Genomic DNA, 24,967 nt, shown 5'->3' with positions numbered 1-24,967 from the left:
ACAGGTAGATAAAGCTGGCTACAGGTTTAATATTGCTGTATCTATAGGTAGATAAAGCTGGCTACAGGTTTAATATTGCTGTATCTACAGGTAGATAAAGCTGGATACAGGTTTAATATTACTGTATCTACAGGTAGATAAAGCTGGGTACAGGTTTAATATTACTGTCCATACAGGTAGATAAAGCTGGGTACAGGTTTAATATTGCTGTATCTACAGGTAGATAAAGCTGGCTACAGGTTTAATATTGCTGTATCTATAGGTAGATAAAGCTGGGTACAGGTTTAATATTACTGTATCTACAGGTAGATAAAGCTGGGTACAGGTTTAATATTACTGTCCATACAGGTAGATAAAGCTGGATACAGGTTTAATATTGCTGTATCTACAGGTAGATAAAGCTGGATACAGGTTTAATATTGCTGTATCTACAGGTAGATAAAGCTGGATACAGGTTTAATATTGCTGTATCTACAGGTAGATAAAGCTGGGTACAGGTTTAATATTACTGTCCATACAGGTAGATAAAGCTGGGTACAGGTTTAATATTGCTGTATCTACAGGTAGATAAAGCTGGCTACAGGTTTAATATTGCTGTATCTACAGGTAGATAAAGCTGGGTACAGGTTTAATATTGCTGTATCTACAGGTAGATAAAGCTGGCTACAGGTTTAATATTGCTGTATCTACAGGTAGATAAAGCTGGGTACAGGTTTAATATTGCTGTATCTACAGGTAGATAAAGCTGGCTACAGGTTTAATATTACTGTATCTATAGGTAGATAAAGCTGGCTACAGGTTTAATATTGCTGTATCTACAGGTAGATAAAGCTGGCTACAGGTTTAATATTGCTGTATCTACAGGTAGATAAAGCTGGGTACAGGTTTAATATTACTGTATCTACAGGTAGATAAAGCTGGATACAGGTTTAATATTGCTGTATCTATAGGTAGATAAAGCTGGGTACAGGTTTAATATTACTGTATCTATAGGTAGATAAAGCTGGCTACAGGTTTAATATTGCTGTATCTACAGGTAGATAAAGCTGGATACAGGTTTAATATTGCTGTATCTATAGGTAGATAAAGCTGGATACAGGTTTAATATTGCTGTATCTATAGGTAGATAAAGCTGGGTACAGGTTTAATATTACTGTCCATACAGGTAGATAAAGCTGGATACAGGTTTAATATTGCTGTATCTACAGGTAGATAAAGCTGGGTACAGGTTTAATATTGCTGTATCTACAGGTAGATAAAGCTGGGTACAGGTTTAATATTGCTGTATCTATAGGTAGATAAAGCTGGATACAGGTTTAATATTGCTGTATCTATAGGTAGATAAAGCTGGGTACAGGTTTAATATTGCTGTATCTACAGATAGATAAAGCTGGATACAGGTTTAATATTGCTGTATCTACAGGTAGATAAAGCTGGATACAGGTTTAATATTGCTGTATCTATAGGTAGATAAAGCTGGATACAGGTTTAATATTGCTGTATCTATAGGTAGATAAAGCTGGATACAGGTTTAATATTGCTGTATCTATAGGTAGATAAAGCTGGATACAGGTTTAATATTGCTGTATCTATAGGTAGATAAAGCTGGGTACAGGTTTAATATTGCTGTATCTACAGATAGATAAAGCTGGATACAGGTTTAATATTGCTGTATCTACAGGTAGATAAAGCTGGATACAGGTTTAATATTGCTGTATCTATAGGTAGATAAAGCTGGATACAGGTTTAATATTGCTGTATCTATAGGTAGATAAAGCTGGGTACAGGTTTAATATTGCTGTATCTACAGATAGATAAAGCTGGATACAGGTTTAATATTGCTGTATCTACAGGTAGATAAAGCTGGGTACAGGTTTAATATTACTGTATCTATAGGTAGATAAAGCTGGATACAGGTTTAATATTGCTGTATCTACAGGTAGATAAAGCTGGATACAGGTTTAATATTGCTGTATCTACAGGTAGATAAAGCTGGCTACAGGTTTAATATTGCTGTATCTATAGGTAGATAAAGCTGGCTACAGGTCTAATATTGCTGTATCTACAGGTAGATAAAGCTGGGTACAGGTTTAATATTACTGTCCATACAGGTAGATAAAGCTGGGTACAGGTTTAATATTGCTGTATCTACAGGTAGATAAAGCTGGGTACAGGTTTAATATTACTGTATCTACAGGTAGATAAAGCTGGGTACAGGTTTAATATTACTGTCCATACAGGTAGATAAAGCTGGGTACAGGTTTAATATTGCTGTATCTATAGGTAGATAAAGCTGGGTACAGGTTTAATATTACTGTATCCACAGGTAGATAAAGCTGGGTACAGGTTTAATATTGCTGTATCTACAGGTAGATAAAGCTGGGTACAGGTTTAATATTACTGTCCATACAGGTAGATAAAGCTGGGTACAGGTTTAATATTGCTGTATCTATAGGTAGATAAAGCTGGGTACAGGTTTAATATTGCTGTATCTACAGGTAGATAAAGCTGGGTACAGGTTTAATATTACTGTCCATACAGGTAGATAAAGCTGGGTACAGGTTTAATATTGCTGTATCTATAGGTAGATAAAGCTGGGTACAGGTTTAATATTACTGTATCTACAGGTAGATAAAGCTGGGTACAGGTTTAATATTGCTGTATCTATAGGTAGATAAAGCTGGATACAGGTTTAATATTGCTGTATCTATAGGTAGATAAAGCTGGATACAGGTTTAATATTGCTGTATCTATAGGTAGATAAAGCTGGATACAGGTTTAATATTGCTGTATCTATAGGTAGATAAAGCTGGATACAGGTTTAATATTGCTGTATCTACAGATAGATAAAGCTGGATACAGGTTTAATATTGCTGTATCTATAGGTAGATAAAGCTGGGTACAGGTTTAATATTGCTGTATCTATAGGTAGATAAAGCTGGATACAGGTTTAATATTGCTGTATCTACAGGTAGATAAAGCTGGATACAGGTTTAATATTGCTGTATCCACAGGTAGATAAAGCTGGGTACAGGTTTAATATTACTGTATCTACAGGTAGATAAAGCTGGATACAGGTTTAATATTGCTGTATCCACAGGTAGATAAAGCTGGGTACAGGTTTAATATTACTGTATCCACAGGTAGATAAAGCTGGATACAGGTTTAATATTGCTGTATCTACAGGTAGATAAAGCTGGGTACAGGTTTAATATTACTGTATCCACAGGTAGATAAAGCTGGGTACAGGTTTAATATTACTGTCCATACAGGTAGATAAAGCTGGGTACAGGTTTAATATTGCTGTATCCACAGGTAGATAAAGCTGGATACAGGTTTAATATTACTGTCCATACAGGTAGATAAAGCTGGGTACAGGTTTAATATTGCTGTATCTACAGGTAGATAAAGCTGGGTACAGGTTTAATATTGCTGTATCTACAGGTAGATAAAGCTGGGTACAGGTTTAATATTGCTGTATCTACAGGTAGATAAAGCTGGATACAGGTTTAATATTGCTGTATCTACAGGTAGATAAAGCTGGCTACAGGTTTAATATTGCTGTATCTACAGGTAGATAAAGCTGGGTACAGGTTTAATATTGCTGTATCTACAGGTAGATAAAGCTGGATACAGGTTTAATATTGCTGTATCTACAGGTAGATAAAGCTGGATACAGGTTTAATATTGCTGTATCTACAGGTAGATAAAGCTGGATACAGGTTTAATATTGCTGTATCTATAGGTAGATAAAGCTGGATACAGGTTTAATATTGCTGTATCTATAGGTAGATAAAGCTGGGTACAGGTTTAATATTGCTGTATCTACAGATAGATAAAGCTGGATACAGGTTTAATATTGCTGTATCTATAGGTAGATAAAGCTGGATACAGGTTTAATATTGCTGTATCTATAGGTAGATAAAGCTGGATACAGGTTTAATATTGCTGTATCTATAGGTAGATAAAGCTGGGTACAGGTTTAATATTGCTGTATCTACAGGTAGATAAAGCTGGCTACAGGTTTAATATTGCTGTATCTACAGGTAGATAAAGCTGGCTACAGGTTTAATATTGCTGTATCTACAGGTAGATAAAGCTGGATACAGGTTTAATATTGCTGTATCTATAGGTAGATAAAGCTGGATACAGGTTTAATATTGCTGTATCTATAGGTAGATAAAGCTGGATACAGGTTTAATATTGCTGTATCTACAGGTAGATAAAGCTGGCTACAGGTTTAATATTGCTGTATCTACAGGTAGATAAAGCTGGCTACAGGTTTAATATTGCTGTATCTACAGATAGATAAAGCTGGATACAGGTTTAATATTGCTGTATCTACAGGTAGATAAAGCTGGATACAGGTTTAATATTACTGTATCTACAGGTAGATAAAGCTGGGTACAGGTTTAATATTGCTGTATCTACAGGTAGATAAAGCTGGGTACAGGTTTAATATTGCTGTATCTACAGGTAGATAAAGCTGGGTACAGGTTTAATATTGCTGTATCTACAGGTAGATAAAGCTGGGTACAGGTTTAATATTGCTGTATCTACAGGTAGATAAAGCTGGGTACAGGTTTAATATTACTGTCCATACAGGTAGATAAAGCTGGATACAGGTTTAATATTGCTGTATCTATAGGTAGATAAAGCTGGGTACAGGTTTAATATTGCTGTATCTATAGGTAGATAAAGCTGGGTACAGGTTTAATATTGCTGTATCTATAGGTAGATAAAGCTGGGTACAGGTTTAATATTGCTGTATCTATAGGTAGATAAAGCTGGGTACAGGTTTAATATTGCTGTATCTACAGATAGATAAAGCTGGGTACAGGTTTAATATTGCTGTATCTACAGATAGATAAAGCTGGATACAGGTTTAATATTACTCTCCATACAGGTAGATAAAGCTGGGTACAGGTTTAATATTGCTGTATCTACAGATAGATAAAGCTGGATACAGGTTTAATATTACTGTCCATACAGGTAGATAAAGCTGGGTACAGGTTTAATATTACTGTATCTATAGGTAGATAAAGCTGGATACAGGTTTAATATTGCTGTATCTACAGGTAGATAAAGCTGGATACAGGTTTAATATTGCTGTATCTATAGGTAGATAAAGCTGGATACAGGTTTAATATTACTGTATCTACAGGTAGATAAAGCTGGATACAGGTTTAATATTACTGTATCTACAGGTAGATAAAGCTGGATACAGGTTTAATATTGCTGTATCTACAGGTAGATAAAGCTGGATACAGGTTTAATATTACTGTATCTACAGGTAGATAAAGCTGGATACAGGTTTAATATTACTGTCCATACAGGTAGATAAAGCTGGGTACAGGTTTAATATTGCTGTATCTACAGGTAGATAAAGCTGGGTACAGGTTTAATATTGCTGTATCTACAGGTAGATAAAGCTGGATACAGGTTTAATATTGCTGTATCTACAGGTAGATAAAGCTGGATACAGGTTTAATATTGCTGTATCTATAGGTAGATAAAGCTGGATACAGGTTTAATATTACTGTATCTACAGGTAGATAAAGCTGGATACAGGTTTAATATTACTGTATCTACAGGTAGATAAAGCTGGATACAGGTTTAATATTGCTGTATCTATAGGTAGATAAAGCTGGATACAGGTTTAATATTACTGTATCTACAGGTAGATAAACCTGGATACAGGTTTAATATTACTGTATCTACAGGTAGATAAAGTTGGATACAGGTTTAATATTACTGTATCTACAGGTAGATAAAGCTGGATACAGGTTTAATATTGCTGTATCTACAGGTAGATAAAGCTGGATACAGGTTTAATATTACTGTATCTACAGGTAGATAAAGCTGGATACAGGTTTAATATTGCTGTATCTACAGGTAGATAAAGCTGGATACAGGTTTAATATTACTGTATCTACAGGTAGATAAAGCTGGGTACAGGTTTAATATTGCTGTATCTACAGGTAGATAAAGCTGGATACAGGTTTAATATTGCTGTATCTATAGGTAGATAAAGCTGGATACAGGTTTAATATTACTGTATCTACAGGTAGATAAAGCTGGATACAGGTTTAATATTACTGTCCATACAGGTAGATAAAGCTGGATACAGGTTTAATATTGCTGTATCTACAGGTAGATAAAGCTGGATACAGGTTTAATATTACTGTATCTACAGGTAGATAAAGCTGGATACAGGTTTAATATTACTGTCCATACAGGTAGATAAAGCTGGGTACAGGTTTAATATTGCTGTATCTACAGGTAGATAAAGCTGGCTACAGGTTTAATATTGCTGTATCTACAGGTAGATAAAGCTGGATACAGGTTTAATATTGCTGTATCTACAGGTAGATAAGGCTGGATACAGGTTTAATATTGCTGTATCTATAGGTAGATAAAGCTGGATACAGGTTTAATATTACTGTATCTACAGGTAGATAAAGCTGGATACAGGTTTAATATTGCTGTATCTACAGGTAGATAAAGCTGGGTACAGGTTTAATTTTGCTGTATCTACAGGTAGATAAAGCTGGGTACAGGTTTAATATTACTGTATCTACAGATAGATAAAGCTGGATACAGGTTTAATATTGCTGTATCTACAGGTAGATAAAGCTGGGTACAGGTTTAATATTGCTGTATCTACAGGTAGATAAAGCTGGCTACAGGTTTAATATTACTGTATCTACAGGTAGATAAAGCTGGATACAGGTTTAATATTACTGTATCTACAGGTAGATAAAGCTGGATACAGGTTTAATATTACTGTATCTATAGGTAGATAAAGCTGGGTACAGGTTTAATATTACTGTATCTATAGGTAGATAAAGCTGGGTACAGGTTTAATATTACTGTATCTACAGGTAGATAAAGCTGGATACAGGTTTAATATTACTGTATCTATAGGTAGATAAAGCTGGGTACAGGTTTAATATTACTGTATCTACAGGTAGATAAAGCTGGGTACATGTTTAATATTGCTGTATCTACAGGTAGATAAAGCTGGGTACAGGTTTAATATTACTGTATCTACAGGTAGATAAAGCTGGGTACAGGTTTAATATTGCTGTATCTATAGGTAGATAAAGCTGGATACAGGTTTAATATTACTGTATCTACAGGTAGATAAAGCTGGGTACAGGTTTAATATTGCTGTATCTACAGGTAGATAAAGCTGGATACAGGTTTAATATTACTGTATCTACAGGTAGATAAAGCTGGATACAGGTTTAATATTACTGTATCTACAGGTAGATAAAGCTGGATACAGGTTTAATATTACTGTATCTATAGGTAGATAAAGCTGGATACAGGTTTAATATTACTGTATCTATAGGTAGATAAAGCTGGATACAGGTTTAATATTACTGTATCTATAGGTAGATAAAGCTGGATACAGGTTTAATATTACTGTATCTACAGGTAGATAAAGCTGGGTACAGGTTTAATATTGCTGTATCTACAGGTAGATAAAGCTGGGTACAGGTTTAATACTACTGTATCTACAGGTAGATAAAGCTGGGTACAGGTTTAATATTGCTGTATCTACAGGTAGATAAAGCTGGATACAGGTTTAATATTACTGTATCTACAGGTAGATAAAGCTGGGTACAGGTTTAATATTGCTGTATCTACAGGTAGATAAAGCTGGGTACAGGTTTAATATTGCTGTATCTACAGGTAGATAAAGCTGGGTACAGGTTTAATATTGCTGTATCTATAGGTAGATAAAGCTGGATACAGGTTTAATATTGCTGTATCTGCAGGTAGATAAAGCTGGGTACAGGTTTAATATTGCTGTATCTACAGTTAGATAAAGCTGGGTACAGGTTTAATATTGCTGTATCTATAGGTAGATAAAGCTGGATACAGGTTTAATATTGCTGTATCTATAGGTAGATAAAGCTGGATACAGGTTTAATATTGCTGTATCTATAGGTAGATAAAGCTGGATACAGGTTTAATATTGCTGTATCCATAGGTAGATAAAGCTGGATACAGGTTTAATATTGCTGTATCTATAGGTAGATAAAGCTGGGTACAGGTTTAATATTGCTGTATCTATAGGTAGATAAAGCTGGATACAGGTTTAATATTGCTGTATCTACAGGTAGATAAAGCTGGATACAGGTTTAATATTGCTGTATCTACAGGTTGATAAAGCTGGATACAGGTTTAATATTGCTGTATCTATAGGTAGATAAAGCTGGATACAGGTTTAATATTGCTGTATCTACAGGTAGATAAAGCTGGGTACAGGTTTAATATTGCTGTATCTACAGGTAGATAAAGCTGGGTACAGGTTTAATATTACTGTCCATACAGGTAGATAAAGCTGGGTACAGGTTTAATATTGCTGTATCTACAGGTAGATAAAGCTGGGTACAGGTTTAATATTGCTGTATCTATAGGTAGATAAAGCTGGATACAGGTTTAATATTACTGTATCTACAGGTAGATAAAGCTGGATACAGGTTTAATATTGCTGTATCTACAGGTAGATAAAGCTGGATACAGGTTTAATATTACTGTATCTATAGGTAGATAAAGCTGGATACAGGTTTCATATTACTGTCCATACAGGTAGATAAAGCTGGGTACAGGTTTAATATTACTGTATCTACAGGTAGATAAAGCTGGGTACAGGTTTAAAATTACTGTATCTACAGGTAGATAAAGCTGGGTACAGGTTTAATATCGCTCCTGCCCCAGCTGAGGGTTACGGGCTGCCCAGGGGACCTGTGACCTCCCTCGCTCTCCTCACCCACCTGCACTGACATGGCCCCAGTGATGGCGGGTTCTCTCTCGGAGTCCTCGGTGAAAGTTCTCTGCTCAGTCTCCTCGCTCTGGTTGGATGGAGTGTGACTCAGATCACCATTTTGTAGTTTGTCCATTACTCCATCGTCCTGGTCCATCTTGCTGCCGTACTGCTGAGTTCGGTAGTGACTGTGGTTTGGATCCAGCCCCTTCTTCAATAAGAGAAAGTATTTTTTGTCAGTCGTGTTTGCACCGTTTCCCAGGCTGTGTCTGCATTAAACAGGTGACCCTGATACTGGAGGCAGCCTAGCCAATGAGCTGACAGCGCCCGAGTCAGTGGATAACAGGCTGGGAGGACCCGGAATGTGTGTTTAAACTTTATACAAACAGAAACAGCAGCTCAGAAACAGGCCTAATGGCCCAACAGGCGCCTGCTAGTGTTTAACTGCAGACTCCCTCCCCTCCTCTCCTCCCTCATCACAACAACTCAACAAGCCTTTGTGTAGTGAGAGAGTCTGGCACATACAGGGTTAATGTGGGACTGAGCACAGTGTACCGCCCACACACTGATGGAAAAAGGCACATGACCTCAGGTCAGTGTAGTCATCATAGAAATAATAGAAACCCTACAGTGCAGAAGGAGGTCATTCAGCCCATCGAGTCTGCACCGACCACAATCCCACCCAGGCCCTACCCCCACATATTTTACCCACTAATCCCTCTAACCTACGCATCCCAGGACTCTAAGGGGCAATTTTTTTAACCTGGCCAATCAACCTAACCCGCACATCTTTGGACTGTGGGAGGAAACCGGAGCACCCGGAGGAAACCCACGCAGACACAAGGAGAATGTGCAAACTCCACACAGACAGTGACCCGAGCCGGGAATCGAACCCGGGACCCTGGAGCTGTGAAGCAGCAGTGCTAACCACTGTGCTACCGTGCAGTGTTGAGAGACGTGTAAAGACTCAGACATTGACACAGCTCCTTGCTGTACCCTTTACTGGACAAGAAACAATACTTATCACTGTATGTTAGTACATGTGACAAAAATAAATCAAATCACATCAAATCACACAGACTCACATTCCAATCATTATTCATTATTCTGTAAATTGAGTTTGTGTCTTTATATGCCCTGTTTGTGAACAGGATTCCCACTCACCTGACGAAGGAGCAGCGCTCCGAAAGCTAGTGGCGTTTGCTACCAAATAAACCTGTTGGACTTTAACCTGGTGTTGTTAGACTCCTTACTGTGTTTATCCCAGTCTAACACCGGCATCTCCACATCATTTATAGCTGAGTCCAGCTTGTGAACCATGTCATTAACAATTCCACAATCCATGGGACAAAGGGAGAAACAACAGTTTCTATTTATCAGTAGGTGATTTTTGCCATTGTTGCGTCTGCAGGAGGTATCGTAGAATCATAGAGCGCAGAAGAGGCCCTTCTGCCCATCAAGTCCACTTCCACACGCGCTGGAAAGAGTGCAAAGGAGATTTACCAGGATGCTGCCTGGTTTGGAGGGTAGGTCTTGTGAGGAAAGGTTGAGGGAGCCAGGGCTGTTCTCTCTGGAGCGGAGGAGGCTGAGGGGAGACTTAATAGAGGTTTATAAAATGATGAAGGGGATAGATAGAGTGAACGTTCAAAGACTATTTCCTCGGGTGGATGGAGCTATTACAAGGGGGCATAACTATAGGGTTCGTGGTGGGAGATATAGGAAGGATATCAGAGGTAGGTTCTTTACTCAGAGAGTGGTTGGGGTGTGGAATGGACTGCCTGCAGTGATAGTGGAGTCGGACACTTTAGGAACACTTAAGCGGTTATTGGATAGGCACATGGAGCACACCAGGATGATAGGGAGTGGGATAGCTTGATCTTGGTTTCAGATAAAGCTCGGCACAACATCGAGGGCCGAAGGGCCTGTTCTGTGCTGTACTGTTCTATGTTCTATGTTCACACATTAGAAACAACTGAACTCCCACCAAATCCCATCTGCCAGCGCTTGGCCCATAGCCCTGAATGTCATGATGTGCCAAGTGCTCATCCAACTACTTTTTAAAGGATGTGAGGCAACCCGCCTCTACCACCCTCCAGGCAACGCATTCCAGACCGTCACGCCCTCTGGGCAAAAAAGATTTTCCTCACATCCCCCCTAGATCTCTGCCCCTCACCTTGAACTTATGTCCCCTTGTGACTGACCCTTCAACTAAGGGGAACAGCTGCTCCTTATCCACCCTGTCCGTGTTCCTCATAATCTTGTACACCTCGATCAGGTCAGCCTTCTCTGCTCTGATAAAAATAACCCAAGCCGACCCAACCTCCGTTCATAACTTAAATGTTCCGTACCAGGCAGCATCCGGGTGAACCTCCACTGCACCCCCTCCAGAACAATCACATTTAGTGAATGAATTGTTACTCCAGTAGCTTTATTCTGTCAGTCTGTGAGGATGATCACTACCGTACCTTCTCCTTGGGTTTCAGCACCATTTTCAGGATTCTCTCCATGAAGAAGAACAAGTAAAAGCCCCCGAACACCACCACTGACTTCGACACGTAATCGGCTTCCTTCGGGTCAAAGCCAAAGGCCTAGGTAAGGGGAACACATCAGAGTGTTAGAGTGACCCAAACCCCAGCAGCACTGCAGTCAGCTGCTTCAACACACAGTGTCCACACACACACAGATATACACACGCACGCACAGTGTCCACACACACACAGATATACACACGCACGCACAGTGTCCACACACACACAGATATACACACGCACGCACAGTGTCCACACACACACAGATATACACACGCACGCAGTGTCCACACATACACAGATATACACACGCACGCACAGTGTCCACACACACACAGATATACACACGCACGCAGTGTCCACACACACACAGATATACACACGCACGCACAGTGTCCACACACACACAGATATACACACGCACGCAGTGTCCACACATACACAGATATACACATGCACGCACAGTGTCCACACACACACAGATATACACACGCACGCACAGTGTCCACACACACACAGATATACAGACGCATGCACGCACAGTGTCCACACACACAGACACACGCACGCACAGTGTCCACACACACAGATATACACACGCACGCACAGTGACCACACACACACAGATATACACACGCACGCACAGTGTCCACACACAGATATACACACGCACGCACAGTGTCCACACACACACAGATATACACACGCACGCACAGTGTCCACACACACACAGATATACACATGCACGCACAGTGTCCACACACACACACACAGATATACAGACGCATGCACGCACAGTGTCCACACACACACACAGATGTACACACGCACGCACAGTGTCCACACACACACAGATATACACATGCACGCACAGCGTCCACACACACACAGATATACACATGCACGCACAGCGTCCACACACACACAGACACACGCACAGTGTCCACACACACACACAGATATACACACGCACGCACAGTGTCCACACACACACAGATATACACACGCACGCACGCAGTGTCCACACACACACAGATATACACACGCATGCACGCACAGTGTCCACACACACACACAGATATACACACGCACGCACAGTGTCCACACACACACAGATATACACACGCACGCACAGTGTCCACACACACACAGATATACACACGCACGCACAGTGTCCACACACACACAGATATACACACGCACGCACAGTGTCCACACACACACAGATATACACATGCACGCACAGTGTCCACACACACACAGATATACACACGCACGCACAGTGTCCACACACACACAGATATACACACGCACGCACAGTGTCCACACACACAGATATACACACGCACGCAGTGTCCACACACACACAGATATACACACGCACGCACAGTGTCCACACACACACACAGGTATACACACGCACGCACAGTGTCCACACACACACAGATATACAGACGCATGCACGCACAGTGACCACACACACAGATATACACACGCACGCACAGTGTCCACACACACAGATATACACATGCACGCACAGTGTCCACACACACAGATATACACATGCACGCAGTGTCCACACACACACACAGATATACACACGCACGCACGCACAGTGTCCACACACACACACAGATATACACACGCACGCACAGTGTCCACACACACATAGATATACACACGCACGCACAGTGTCCACACACACACACAGATATACGCACGCACGCACAGTGTCCACACAGACACACGCACACAGTGTCCACACACACACAGATATACACACGCACGCAGTGTCCACACACACACAGACACACGCACGCACAGTGTCCACACACACACAGATATACACACGCACGCACAGTGTCCACACACACACAGATATACACACGCACGCACAGTGTCCACACACACACACAGGTATACACACGCACGCACAGTGTCCACACACACACAGATATACACACGCACGCAGTGTCCACACACACACAGATATACACACGCACGCACGCACAGTGTCCACACACACAGATATACACACGCACACAGTGTCCACACACACACAGATATACACACGCATGCAGTGTCCACACACACACAGATATACACACGCACGCACAGTGTCCACACACACACAGATATACACACGCACGCACGCACAGTGTCCACACACACATAGACACACGCACGCAGTGTCCACACACACATAGACACACGCACGCACAGTGTCCACACACACACAGATATACACACGCACGCAGTGTCCACACACACACAGATATACACACACACGCACAGTGTCCACACACACATAGATATACACACGCACGCACAGTGTCCACACACACACAGATATACACACGCACGCACAGTGTCCACACACACACAGACACACGCACACACGCACAGTGTCCACACACACATAGACACACGCACGCAGTGTCCGCACGCGCACAGATACACACGCGCACACAGTGTCAACACACGCACGCAGGCACAGTGTCCACACATGCACAGATACATGCACGGCACGCACACACAGACACGGCACGCACACCTTACTTGTACTCTGAGGGCAGCACCCAGGGACGGTGCTTAATGGGGCGGCACGGTGGCACAGTGGTTAGCACTGCTGCCTCACAGCTCCGGGTCCCGGGTTCAATTCGTTCAAAAACTATTTCCTCGGGTGGATGGAGCTATTACAAGGGGGCATAACTATAGGGTTCGTGGTGGGAGATACAGGAAGGATATCAGAGGTAGGTTCTTTATGCACAGAGTGGTTGGGGTGTGGAATGGACTGCCTGCAGTGATAGTGGAGTCAGACACTTTAGGAACATTTAAGCGGTTATTGGATAGGCACATGGAGCACACCAGGATGATAGGGAGTGGGATAGCTTGAGCTTGGTTTCAGATAAAGCTCGGCACAACATCGTGGGCCGAAGGGCCTGTTCTGTGCTGTACTGTTCTATGTTCTAATTCCGCCCTTGGGTCACCATCTGAGTGGAGTTTGCACGTTCTCCCCGTGACTGTGTGGGTTTCCTCCGGGTGCTCCGGTTTCCTCCCACAGTCTGAAAGACGCGGGGACTAGGAGGATTGGCCATGGAAATTGCGTGGGGTTACGGGGATAAGGCAAGGCCCAGGTAAGATGCTCTGCCAGAGAGTCAGTGCCGACGTGATGGGTCGAATGGTCTCTTCTGCACTATAGGGATCCTATGATGCAATAGCGAGGGGGAGGGGTTCAGAGGGAGGGGGTCAGAGAGAGGGAGTGTGTTGGGTCAGAGAGAGTGTTGACCCTCCCTCAACTTAAAGAGGACAAGCTAAATCTCATGACAAGTTGCATTGGGCTAAACGGGGAGAGCCTGGAGGGTAGGACAGGTCCATGTCTCCATCTCCAAAACCTGAGCATAGGCGCCCTGTCTCCAACTCCACCTCACTGCGGATATGTTCATCTCTCAACAATCCCCTACAGCCTGGGCTCCAACCTCGACTGAGGTACAAGTCAGCATTCCTCTGACTGCCACCCCTGTCAGCAAGTTCACTGGGAGGGGGGTTGGTGAGGGGCAGCGTCATGGACACCTCCCCAAGAACAACCCAGCTAAGAGCCTGTTTCCCCCACTGGGCAAACAGCACCAATCTGAAATGGAAGGGATTGGATCTGGACATTTCCACAATGTTGTTTCCTTCAAACCCTTTGCCATAGGTCAGGGAGCGAACATCAGTCACATTCATAGAAATCATAGAAACCCTACAGTGCAGAACGAGGCCATTTGGCCCATCGAGTCTGTACTGACCATAATCCCGCCCAGGCCCTACCCCATATGCCTACATATTTACCCGCTAATCCCTCTAACCTATTAGTTACGAGGAGAATGTGCAAACTCAACACAGACAATCACCCAAGCCGGGAATCGAACCCAGGTCCCTGGAGCTGTGAAGCAGCAGTGCTAACCACTGTGCCACCGTGCCGCCCATTCTCCTGAAAATGGAGGGATTGGGTGGAGGGAATTAAATAACTAACTTTTCCCACATTCCTCGTGGTGTGAACATGGTGCACACACAGATCAAACACAACAAGAGTCCCTTTCCTGCTTTGGGCTGTTAATTTCCTAAAATCGAACGGTAAATACAAGGAGGAATACGACCTGATCCCAAGCGGTCATCTGGAGTCATCTCAATCACATCTGGGAATCAAAACCACTCACAGCAACAGAGAACATCGGAAGTAGGGATCTTTCATGACAAACTCAAACAAGCAACCAGGGAGAATGGACGTATGTTAATACAGGGAAACCACTCCCTCATTCAGTGTGCATGGAGAGGGGGCTTAGCCTTCTACTGTCCCTCAAACTCAATGATTGATTGGCACCTTACTGAATCCGAAATGTCTTCTTCTGCTTGAGGACTCGAAGCTCCACCCAGCCTCCCTCTTCCCCAGTTCCTGGATCTGGGACCACTCTGCTCAATCTGCTCTGCACCCTCTCCAAGGCTGTGACATCCTTCCTAAAGATCAGCCTCTTAAACTGGTCACAACACCCCAGCTGCGGCTTAATCAGTGTTTTGTAAAGGTTTAGCAGCACTGTCTTGCTTTTGTCCACCTAACCCGCACATCTTTGGACACCAAGGGCAATTTAGCATGGCCAATCCACCTAACCTGCACATTTCTGGACTGAGGTATTGTGTTCCACATTCTCAACCACTCTGTGGGTCAAGAAGCTTTTTCTGAAACAATCTTCTCACCTTGTCCTGCCACCTTCAAGGATTTGTGTTCCGACACCCAAACTTCTCCGTTCCTGCACCCACTTTCAATCCTCTCTCCTCAATCTTCCTGCCAAAGTATTTTGATTGGCATTTCCCAGTGTTAAATTGGATCTGCCGTGTTTTCTTTATCCGTCAACAGGACCCGGGCGTCGCTGGCTGGCCAGCATTTATTGCCCATCCCTAGTTGCCCTTGGAGGGCAGTTAAGAGTCAACCACATTGCTGTGGCTCTGGAGTCACATGTGGGCCAGACCAGGTAAGGACGGCAGATTTCCTTCCCAAAAGGGCATTAGTGACCCAGATGGGTTTTTAACGACAATCGACAATGGTTTCATGGCCATCAGTAGATTCTTAATTCCAGATATTGTTTTTAAATTGAATTCAAATTCCACCATCTGCCGTGGTGGGATTCGAACCTGGGATCCCCAGAACATTAGCTGTGTATCTGAATGACTAGTCCAGCAACAATACCACTAGGCCATCACCTCTCCCTGTGTCTTTGCACTGGGTGCATTGCTCATTTAATGGGCTGGTATGGACACGACAGTTGAATGGCCTCCTAAGGCATTATAACAATTCTGCGTCTACCCATTTCGCCAGGTCCGTCTGTGTCCTCCTGAAACTCTGTAAATATTCTCCAGACACTGAGCCAGAATCACCCGTTACCCTGCTTGTGTCAGCTCACTGTCACTCCGGCCTGGATCGCCAGATTCGCCTTGTGTGACCTGATTGCCTGAATTTTGCTTTGTTTAAACAGAAGGCCGTTTCCTTTCTGTCCATGTCTGAAGCTTTGCAGGAGGTGCTGATCCCATCAATCATAGAATAGAATCCCGACAGTGCAGAAGGAGGCCATTCGGCCCATCGAGTCTGCACCGACCACAATTCCACCCAGGCCCTACCCCCATAACCTCACCTATTTACCCTGACACTGAGGGGCAATTTAACCAATCGACCTATCCTAGGTGTGGAGGTGTTACTCAAGTGGATTTTAATGGGCACTTTTATCTTGTTATCTCAGGGAAGACCGAGGAACTCGGGTAAGAGACGAGGGTTGGGCTGAATCTAGAAAGGCGAGTGCTGCAGACTTGGTGTAAAGACTGAAGCTGAACAGAACCCGGACCTGAACACACTCTCCATGCCGCACTGACAGTCAGTTAGTGAATTAAAATGAATTACAATACCTCTGGGATGAGCTGAAAGAGGGCATTAGAGTAGAGGGTGCCAATCGCCAGGGCGATGAAGTAGAGCAGCACTCGCTTGTAAAAGTTTCTCCTCATGAACGGGACCACACTGGCCCCCACCAGGGAGCAGAGAGAGATGACGGTCACACAAAGAAAACCATAACCCCAGACTGTCCGACCGACAGGCAGCAGGGGAGGAGAGCACCAGGGTGAGGGGTCCAGATCAGGAGGGAGCGGGGAAGAATCACACAGGAGGAGGCCAGAGGCACACAGACAGAACAGAGGAAAAAGAAGACAAAAGGAAATCCTTTTAATTCATCAATTAGTTCCAGGAGGCCTTGTCATCAGATCAGGTCCACAACTGGAGCACATCAATCAATCTGATCTTTCAGAAAGACAAGCAGTGTCTTTTAGCATCTCGGAGTGATTTCTAGAATAACATTTCTCAGTGGCTTCACTGAGAATTGCACAGGTTCTGCTACCTTGTCTTTTTCTGGAAGATCCAATCGGTAAAGCAGAAAGAGACCATTCAGCAGTTTAAGCTGTGCCATGATTCAGACAAAGCCCGCTCTCTATCTTTACTCCTTGTAACTGCCTTGGTTTCATATCCCACACTCAACAAGAATCTGTCAATCTTTGTTTGAAATTTGCGATGGAACCCTCCTCCCCATCGCTTCCTTTAATAAGTTTAGTGGCCTCGATTGGATCACCCACTGAATCGTGTCTGAATGAGGGATACAAGTCTAGTCTGTGCTCCTCATAATTTAACCCCCTTAGCCTCAGTGTCACTCTTAACCCAATTGGAGTGATTCTGCATTTCCGGCTCAATTCTGGACGAGGGATGTGTTATTCGAGAAATCACACCAGCCTTATCGGAGCAGAGTAAAAAATGGAACTGTCACTGGGTTTCAGTTTGCAGAGTCTAAGCTGGTGCTCACACTGACCAAGGTATTGGTGTCTGGCCAATGGAGGTTGACAATGTGAACAGGCCTCCAATGAGAATGAAAGGTTTCAGATGGAAGCTATCAGCCTGGATCTTGACATGGGCTGCCTGGGGAAGAGGACTCAGCACTTTGTCAGACTGTGTTCCATCGTGGAGGAACATAAGAACTAGGAGCAGGAGTAGGCCATCTGGCCCCTCGAGCCAGGGAAAATACTAAGAGATTGCGGTTCCCCAGCCCAGACTGGTCCCATTGGGGGGGAGGGGGGCAGCTCGGCTGGGGATCTCTTGTAGCTGAGTTGTCCAATCACTGGCTGAGATTGAGCGAAAGCCAATGCTGGATTTTCGGGATGTTTACCTACCTACCTACTCTCACACTCTGCCAGTGATCCTTGGTCAGTGACACCTGGTTTACAAAGTGACGCAGAGACTCCTGGGCAAAGTAAAACTCAGTGAGACAAATGTTGTAAATGTCTTCGCAAAAAAGCCTCAACACTCTGAGGAACTGGGTTTCGCCGCCCCGGTTAAAGTCCAACCTGTTCACTGAATACTGCAACCCTCACTCCCTCCTTTACAGATCGAGGGTGTGGTCAGGTTTTATGTTGTCTCATAAAGAGCTCAAGAGGATTGTATGGTTAGACATAACTACTTATTAATAAGACATAACCATATAAACAGGATAGTGTCCTGTCTAGGTACCAGACTCACTCTCACTACACTACTTTGATGTGACTCTCTACAGCGGAATGCGGCTGTTTCCCCAGATCCACATTAACCCTTACAGTCCTGAACACCCTAATACAACACTTCCCCCCAATTCTTAACCCTTTACAATAAGATTTACATTCTACCCCTTCTCACAGATGTGAATGGACCTGTTGGTTTTGGAACTGGGGCTATTCTGGGGCACCACTCCATTGGCTGAGTGACTGAGGAGATGACCCATCAGTTTTTGTTATTCATTCATGGGACATGGGTGTCACTGGCTGGGCCCATTTATCACCTATCCCCAACTGCCCTTCAACTGAGTGGCTCGTTTGGCCACTTCAGAGGGCATCTTGTAAGAATCAATCACATTGCTGTGGGTCCAGAGTCACATGTAGGCCAGACCAGGTAAGGACGGCAGATTTCCTTTCCTAAAGGACATTAGTGAACCAGATGGGTTTTTCCAACAATCGACAATGGTTTCATGGTCATCAGTAGATTCTGAATTCCAGATTTTTATTCAATTCAAATTTCACCTTTTGCTGTGGTGTGATTTGAACCCGGGTCCCCAGAGCATTGCCCTGGCTCTCTGGATTGTCCCCTTGCTTCCCCAGTTGCTGTTTTATTTGCTTCCTCAGTGGGTGCGTTATTTTCCAAGGTGTAAACAAGCATCTGGTTCTGGCAGTGTTTCTCAGTGTTATGCTGTGTACAGTTTTCAATCACCCACAGCCCAGCGAGTGTTACTGACAACAAGTGGTTATGCTGGAAGAATCACCTCGCACTGAATCACCTCGCACTGGTCTTTAGATTCAGACTATTTTATTGTAAACCTCTACTCCAGAACTGCTGGCCTACAAGGAGCGCAGCCTACAGAAAGTTGCAGCAGTTTTTAATAGAATCATAGAATCCCTACAGTGAGGAAGGAGGCCATTTGGCCCACCGAGCCTGCACCGACCACAATCCCACCCAGGCCCTACCCTGTAATCCCCATGTATTTGCCCCACTAATCCCCCTAACCTACATCCTGTGACACTAAGGGGCAGTTTAGCATGGCCAATGCACCTAACCCACACATCTTTGGACTGTGGGAGGAAAACCGGAGCACCCGGAGGAAACCCACGCAGACACGGGGAGAACGTGCAAACTCCACACAGACAGTGACCCAAGCCGGGAATCGAACCCGGGTCCCTGGCGCTGTGAAGCAGCAGTGCTAACCACTGTGCTGCCCCGGGTCCCTGGCGCTGTGAGGCAGCAGTGCTAACCACTGTGCCACCGTGCTACCCCGGGTCCCTGGCGCTGTGAAGCAGCAGTGCTAACCACTGTGCCACCGTGCTGCTCCGGATCTCTGGCGCTGTGAAGCAGCGGTGCTAACCACTGTGCCACCGTGCTGCTGGTAAACTTCCGCCTGGGTGGAGTGTGAATGAGGTTACACCTCATTCTCCGGGTTCAAGCCTGACCCGTATCTGACTGGCTATGGCCAAGATAAAATCTAATATGACACAACGTCCCTGAGGATTTCCAAACCAAGTAACAGCCAGCTGAATGCCAAACCTATTTATTCAGATCGAAATCCCTGTTATAATATAGAAAAGATTTGTTTCGAGAGGTGAGGGTTCCAGACTTTTGGCTATTGTTCTGCAGACTACATTGTGATTGGGAGTGTCAGAGACAGACACACGGCTCGCGGTGAATTGTCCCAGAGTGTTGAAGCAACCATTAAGACAAAGTCCAACAGTGAATCGATTATTTTCCCCGTTAATATCAGCAGGCCTCCAGCAGGGGACTGGAGTTTGGGTGACAGGGGGTATATGGGGGAGGAGTTTGTACTACACCTCTGGAATCAGCTGGAAGATGGCAGTGGAAAATAATGTACCAATCGCCAATGCAACAAAGAATGTCAGGATCCTGTGGAAGAAAGGCTTTCGCTGGCACAGGGTGACAGTGACTCCAATCAGTGAGCTGAGGTTGATCAGGGACACACTGAGAAAGCTGTAGCCCCACACTGTGCCGGGAAAGCAGATCAGTGCAACCGTTATTACAAAACACATTTCAAACACAGCTTAGCTGCCATATCACTGACTCTCCTTACACACACACACTGCAAGGACATCGCAAAGTGCATTACAATCAAGGGCTTGGCTTCGTAAAGTGTCATTACTAAACATAAAGACAGGTGCCAACCTCAGCACGACACAAAGCCACAACCAGGAATGGGACAACGACCAGATAAACTTTCCTTTACAGTTTCAATCTCCCCCCAATTTCCCAATATGGGCTCACAGCCACATCAGAAGGTAGACAGACCTGCACTCCCACAGCACTGAGAGAGAGAGAGAGACGGAGAGAAGGTGCGGGAGAGAGGAGAAAACAGGAGAGAGAAAGTGGAGAAAGAGAAGCAAAAAGAGGGAAAGAGAGAGAGAGAGAGAGAGAGAGCGGGGCAGAGGGGGAGAGAGAGAGAGCGGGGCAGAGGGAGAGAGAGAGAGAGCGGGGCAGAGGGAGAGAGAGAGAGAGCGGGGCAGAGGGAGAGAGAGAGTGGGGCAGAGGGAGAGAGAGAGAGAGCGGGGCAGAGGGAGAGAGAGGGAGAGCGGGGCAGAGGGAGAGAGAGAGAGAGCGGGGCAGAGGGAGAGAGAGAGAGAGTGCGGGGCAGAGAGAGAGAGAGAGCGGGGCAGAGGGAGAGAGAGAGAGAGAGCAGGGCAGAGGGAGAGAGAGAGCGGGGCAGAGGGAGAGAGAGAGAGAGCGGGGCAGAGGGAGAGAGAGAGAGCGGGGCAGAGGGAGAGAGAGAGAGAGCGGGGCAGAGGGAGAGAGAGAGAGAGCGAGGCAGAGGGAGAGAGAGAGAGCGGGGCAGAGGGAGAGGGAGAGAGAGAGAGCGGGGCAGAGGGAGAGAGAGAGAGAGCGGGTCAGAGGGAGAGAGAGAGAGCGGGGCAGAGGGAGAGAGAGAGAGCGGGGCAGAGGGAGAGAGAGAGAGAGAGCGGGGCAGAGGGAGAGAGAGAGAGCGGGGCAGAGGGAGAGAGAGAGAGCGGGGCAGGGGGAGAGGGAGAGAGAGAGAGCGGGGCAGGGGGAGAGGGAGAGAGAGAGAGCGAGGCAGAGGGAGAGAGAGAGAGCGGGGCAGAGGGAGAGAGAGAGAGCGGGGAAGAGGGAGAGGGAGAGTGAGAGAGCGGGGCAGAGGGAGAGAGAGAGCGGGGCAGAGGGAGAGAGAGAGCGGGGCAGAGGGAGAGAGAGAGCGGGGCAGAGGGAGAGAGAGAGCGGGGCAGAGGGAGAGAGAGAGCGGGGCAGAGGGAGAGAGAGAGCGGGGCAGAGGGAGAGAGAGAGCGGGGCAGAGGGAGAGAGAGAGCGGGGCAGAGGGAGAGAGAGAGCGGGGCAGAGGGAGAGAGAGAGCGGGGCAGAGGGAGAGAGAGAGCGGGGCAGAGGGAGAGAGAGAGCGGGGCAGAGGGAGAGAGAGAGCGGGGCAGAGGGAGAGAGAGAGCGGGGCAGAGGGAGAGAGAGAGCGGGGCAGAGGGAGAGAGAGAGCGGGGCAGAGGGAGAGAGAGAGCGGGGCAGAGGGAGAGAGAGAGCGGGGCAGAGGGAGAGAGAGAGCGGGGCAGAGGGAGAGAGAGAGCGGGGCAGAGGGAGAGAGAGAGCGGGGCAGAGGGAGAGAGAGAGCGGGGCAGAGGGAGAGAGAGAGCGGGGCAGAGGGAGAGAGAGAGCGGGGCAGAGGGAGAGAGAGAGCGGGGCAGAGGGAGAGAGAGAGCGGGGCAGAGGGAGAGAGAGAGCGGGGCAGAGGGAGAGAGAGAGCGGGGCAGAGGGAGAGAGAGAGCGGGGCAGAGGGAGAGAGAGAGCGGGGCAGAGGGAGAGAGAGAGCGGGGCAGAGGGAGAGAGAGAGCGGGGCAGAGGGAGAGAGAGAGCGGGGCAGAGGGAGAGAGAGAGCGGGGCAGAGGGAGAGAGAGAGCGGGGCAGAGGGAGAGAGAGAGCGGGGCAGAGGGAGAGAGAGAGCGGGGCAGAGGGAGAGAGAGAGCGGGGCAGAGGGAGAGAGAGAGCGGGGCAGAGGGAGAGAGAGAGCGGGGCAGAGGGAGAGAGAGAGCGGGGCAGAGGGAGAGAGAGAGCGGGGCAGAGGGAGAGAGAGAGCGGGGCAGAGGGAGAGAGGGGCAGAGGGAGAGAGAGAGCGGGGCAGAGGGAGAGAGAGAGCGGGGCAGAGGGAGAGAGAGAGCGGGGCAGAGGGAGAGAGAGAGCGGGGCAGAGGGAGAGAGAGAGCGGGGCAGAGGGAGAGAGAGAGCGGGGCAGAGGAGAGAGAGAGCGGGGCAGAGGGAGAGAGAGAGCGGGGCAGAGGAGAGAGAGAGCGGGGCAGAGGGAGAGAGAGAGCGGGGCAGAGGGAGAGAGAGCGGGGCAGAGGGAGAGAGAGAGCGGGGCAGAGGGAGAGAGAGAGCGGGGCAGAGGGAGAGAGAGAGCGGGGCAGAGGGAGAGAGAGAGCGGGGCAGAGGGAGAGAGAGAGTGGGGCAGAGGAGAGAGAGAGCGGGGCAGAGAGAGAGAGCGGGGCAGAGAGAGAGAGAGCGGGCAGAGAGAGAGAGAGCGGGGCAGAGGAGAGAGAGAGCGGGGCAGAGGGAGAGAGAGAGCGGGGCAGAGGAGAGAGAGAGCGGGGCAGAGGGAGAGAGAGAGCGGGGCAGAGAGAGAGAGAGCGGGGCAGAGGGAGAGAGAGAGCGGGGCAGAGGGAGAGAGAGAGCGGGGCAGAGGGAGAGAGAGAGCGGGGCAGAGGGAGAGAAGAGCGGGGGCAGAGGGGAGAGAGAGCGGGGCAGAGGGAGAGAGAGAGCGGGGCAGAGGGGAGAGAGAGCGGGGCAGAGGGAGAGAGAGAGCGGGGCAGAGGGAGAGAGAGAGCGGGGGCAGAGGGAGAGAGAGAGCGGGGCAGAGGGAGAGAGAGAGCGGGGCAGAGGGAGAGAGAGAGCGGGGCAGAGGGAGAGAGAGAGCGGGGCAGAGGGAGAGAGAGAGCGGGGCAGAGGGAGAGAGAGAGCGGGGCAGAGGGAGAGAGAGAGCGGGGCAGAGGGAGAGAGAGAGCGGGGCAGAGGGAGAGAGAGAGCGGGGCAGAGGGAGAGAGAGAGCGGGGCAGAGGGAGAAGAGAGAGCGGGGGCAGAGGGAGAGAGAGAGCGGGGGCAGAGAGAGAGAGAGCGGGGCAGAGGGAGAGAGAGAGCGGGGCAGAGGAGAGAGAGAGCGGGGCAGAGGGAGAGAGAGAGCGGGGCAGAGGGAGAGAGAGAGCGGGGCAGAGGGAGAGAGAGAGCGGGGCAGAGGGAGAGAGAGAGCGGGGCAGAGGGAGAGAGAGAGCGGGGCAGAGGGAGAGAGAGAGCGGGGCAGAGGGAGAGAGAGAGCGGGGCAGAGGGAGAGAGAGAGCGGGGCAGAGGGAGAGAGAGAGCGGGGCAGAGGGAGAGAGAGAGCGGGGGCAGAGGGAGAGAGAGAGCGGGGCAGAGGGAGAGAGAGAGCGGGGCAGAGGGAGAGAGAGAGCGGGGCAGAGGGAGAGAGAGAGCGGGGCAGAGGGAGAGAGAGAGCGGGGCAGAGGGAGAGAGAGAGCGGGGCAGAGGAGAGAGAGAGCGGGGCAGAGGGAGAGAGAGAGCGGGGCAGAGGGAGAGAGAGAGCGGGGCAGAGGGAGAGAGAGAGCGGGCAGAGGGAGAGAGAGAGCGGGGCAGAGGGAGAGAGAGAGCGGGGCAGAGGGAGAGAGAGAGCGGGGCAGAGGGAGAGAGAGAGCGGGGCAGAGGGAGAGAGAGAGCGGGGCAGAGGGAGAGAGAGAGCGGGGCAGAGGGAGAGAGAGAGCGGGGCAGAGGGAGAGAGAGAGCGGGGCAGAGGGAGAGAGAGAGCGGGGCAGAGGGAGAGAGAGAGCGGGGCAGAGGGAGAGAGAGAGAGCGGGGCAGAGGGAGAGAGAGAGCGGGGCAGAGGGAGAGAGAGAGCGGGGCAGAGGGAGAGAGAGAGCGGGGCAGAGGGAGAGAGAGAGCGGGGCAGAGGGAGAGAGAGAGCGGGGCAGAGGGAGAGAGAGAGCGGGGCAGAGGGAGAGAGAGAGCGGGGCAGAGGGGAGAGAGAGAGCGGGGCAGAGGGAGAGAGAGAGCGGGGGCAGAGGGAGAGAGAGAG

General features: G+C 47.2%; 1 protein-coding gene across 3 annotated transcripts in view; it reads right to left on the bottom strand.

The window, feature by feature from the left end:
• Nucleotides 1-24,967, bottom strand: part of slc39a14 (solute carrier family 39 member 14) — an 86,596-nt gene that overhangs the window by 15,138 nt on the left and 46,491 nt on the right. For 2 of the 3 annotated variants that reach the window (XM_078239683.1, XM_078239684.1), the window contains 3 exons: nt 17,242-17,411; nt 11,245-11,367; nt 8,790-8,990 (listed from right to left, as the gene is read on the bottom strand). In XM_078239683.1, coding sequence (XP_078095809.1) covers nt 8,790-8,990; nt 11,245-11,367; nt 17,242-17,411 — 494 coding nt within the window. The remainder of the gene's footprint in view (nt 1-8,789; nt 8,991-11,244; nt 11,368-17,241; nt 17,412-24,967) is intronic. The other variant, XM_078239685.1, reaches the window with a different exon arrangement.

The sequence above is a fragment of the Mustelus asterias genome, chromosome 22, assembly GCF_964213995.1.
Source record: "Mustelus asterias chromosome 22, sMusAst1.hap1.1, whole genome shotgun sequence".
In the NCBI taxonomy this organism is placed as follows: Eukaryota; Metazoa; Chordata; class Chondrichthyes; order Carcharhiniformes; family Triakidae; genus Mustelus; species Mustelus asterias.
Note: the sequence above shows the minus strand (reverse complement) of the source record. Positions and strands in the feature narration are given on the sequence as shown.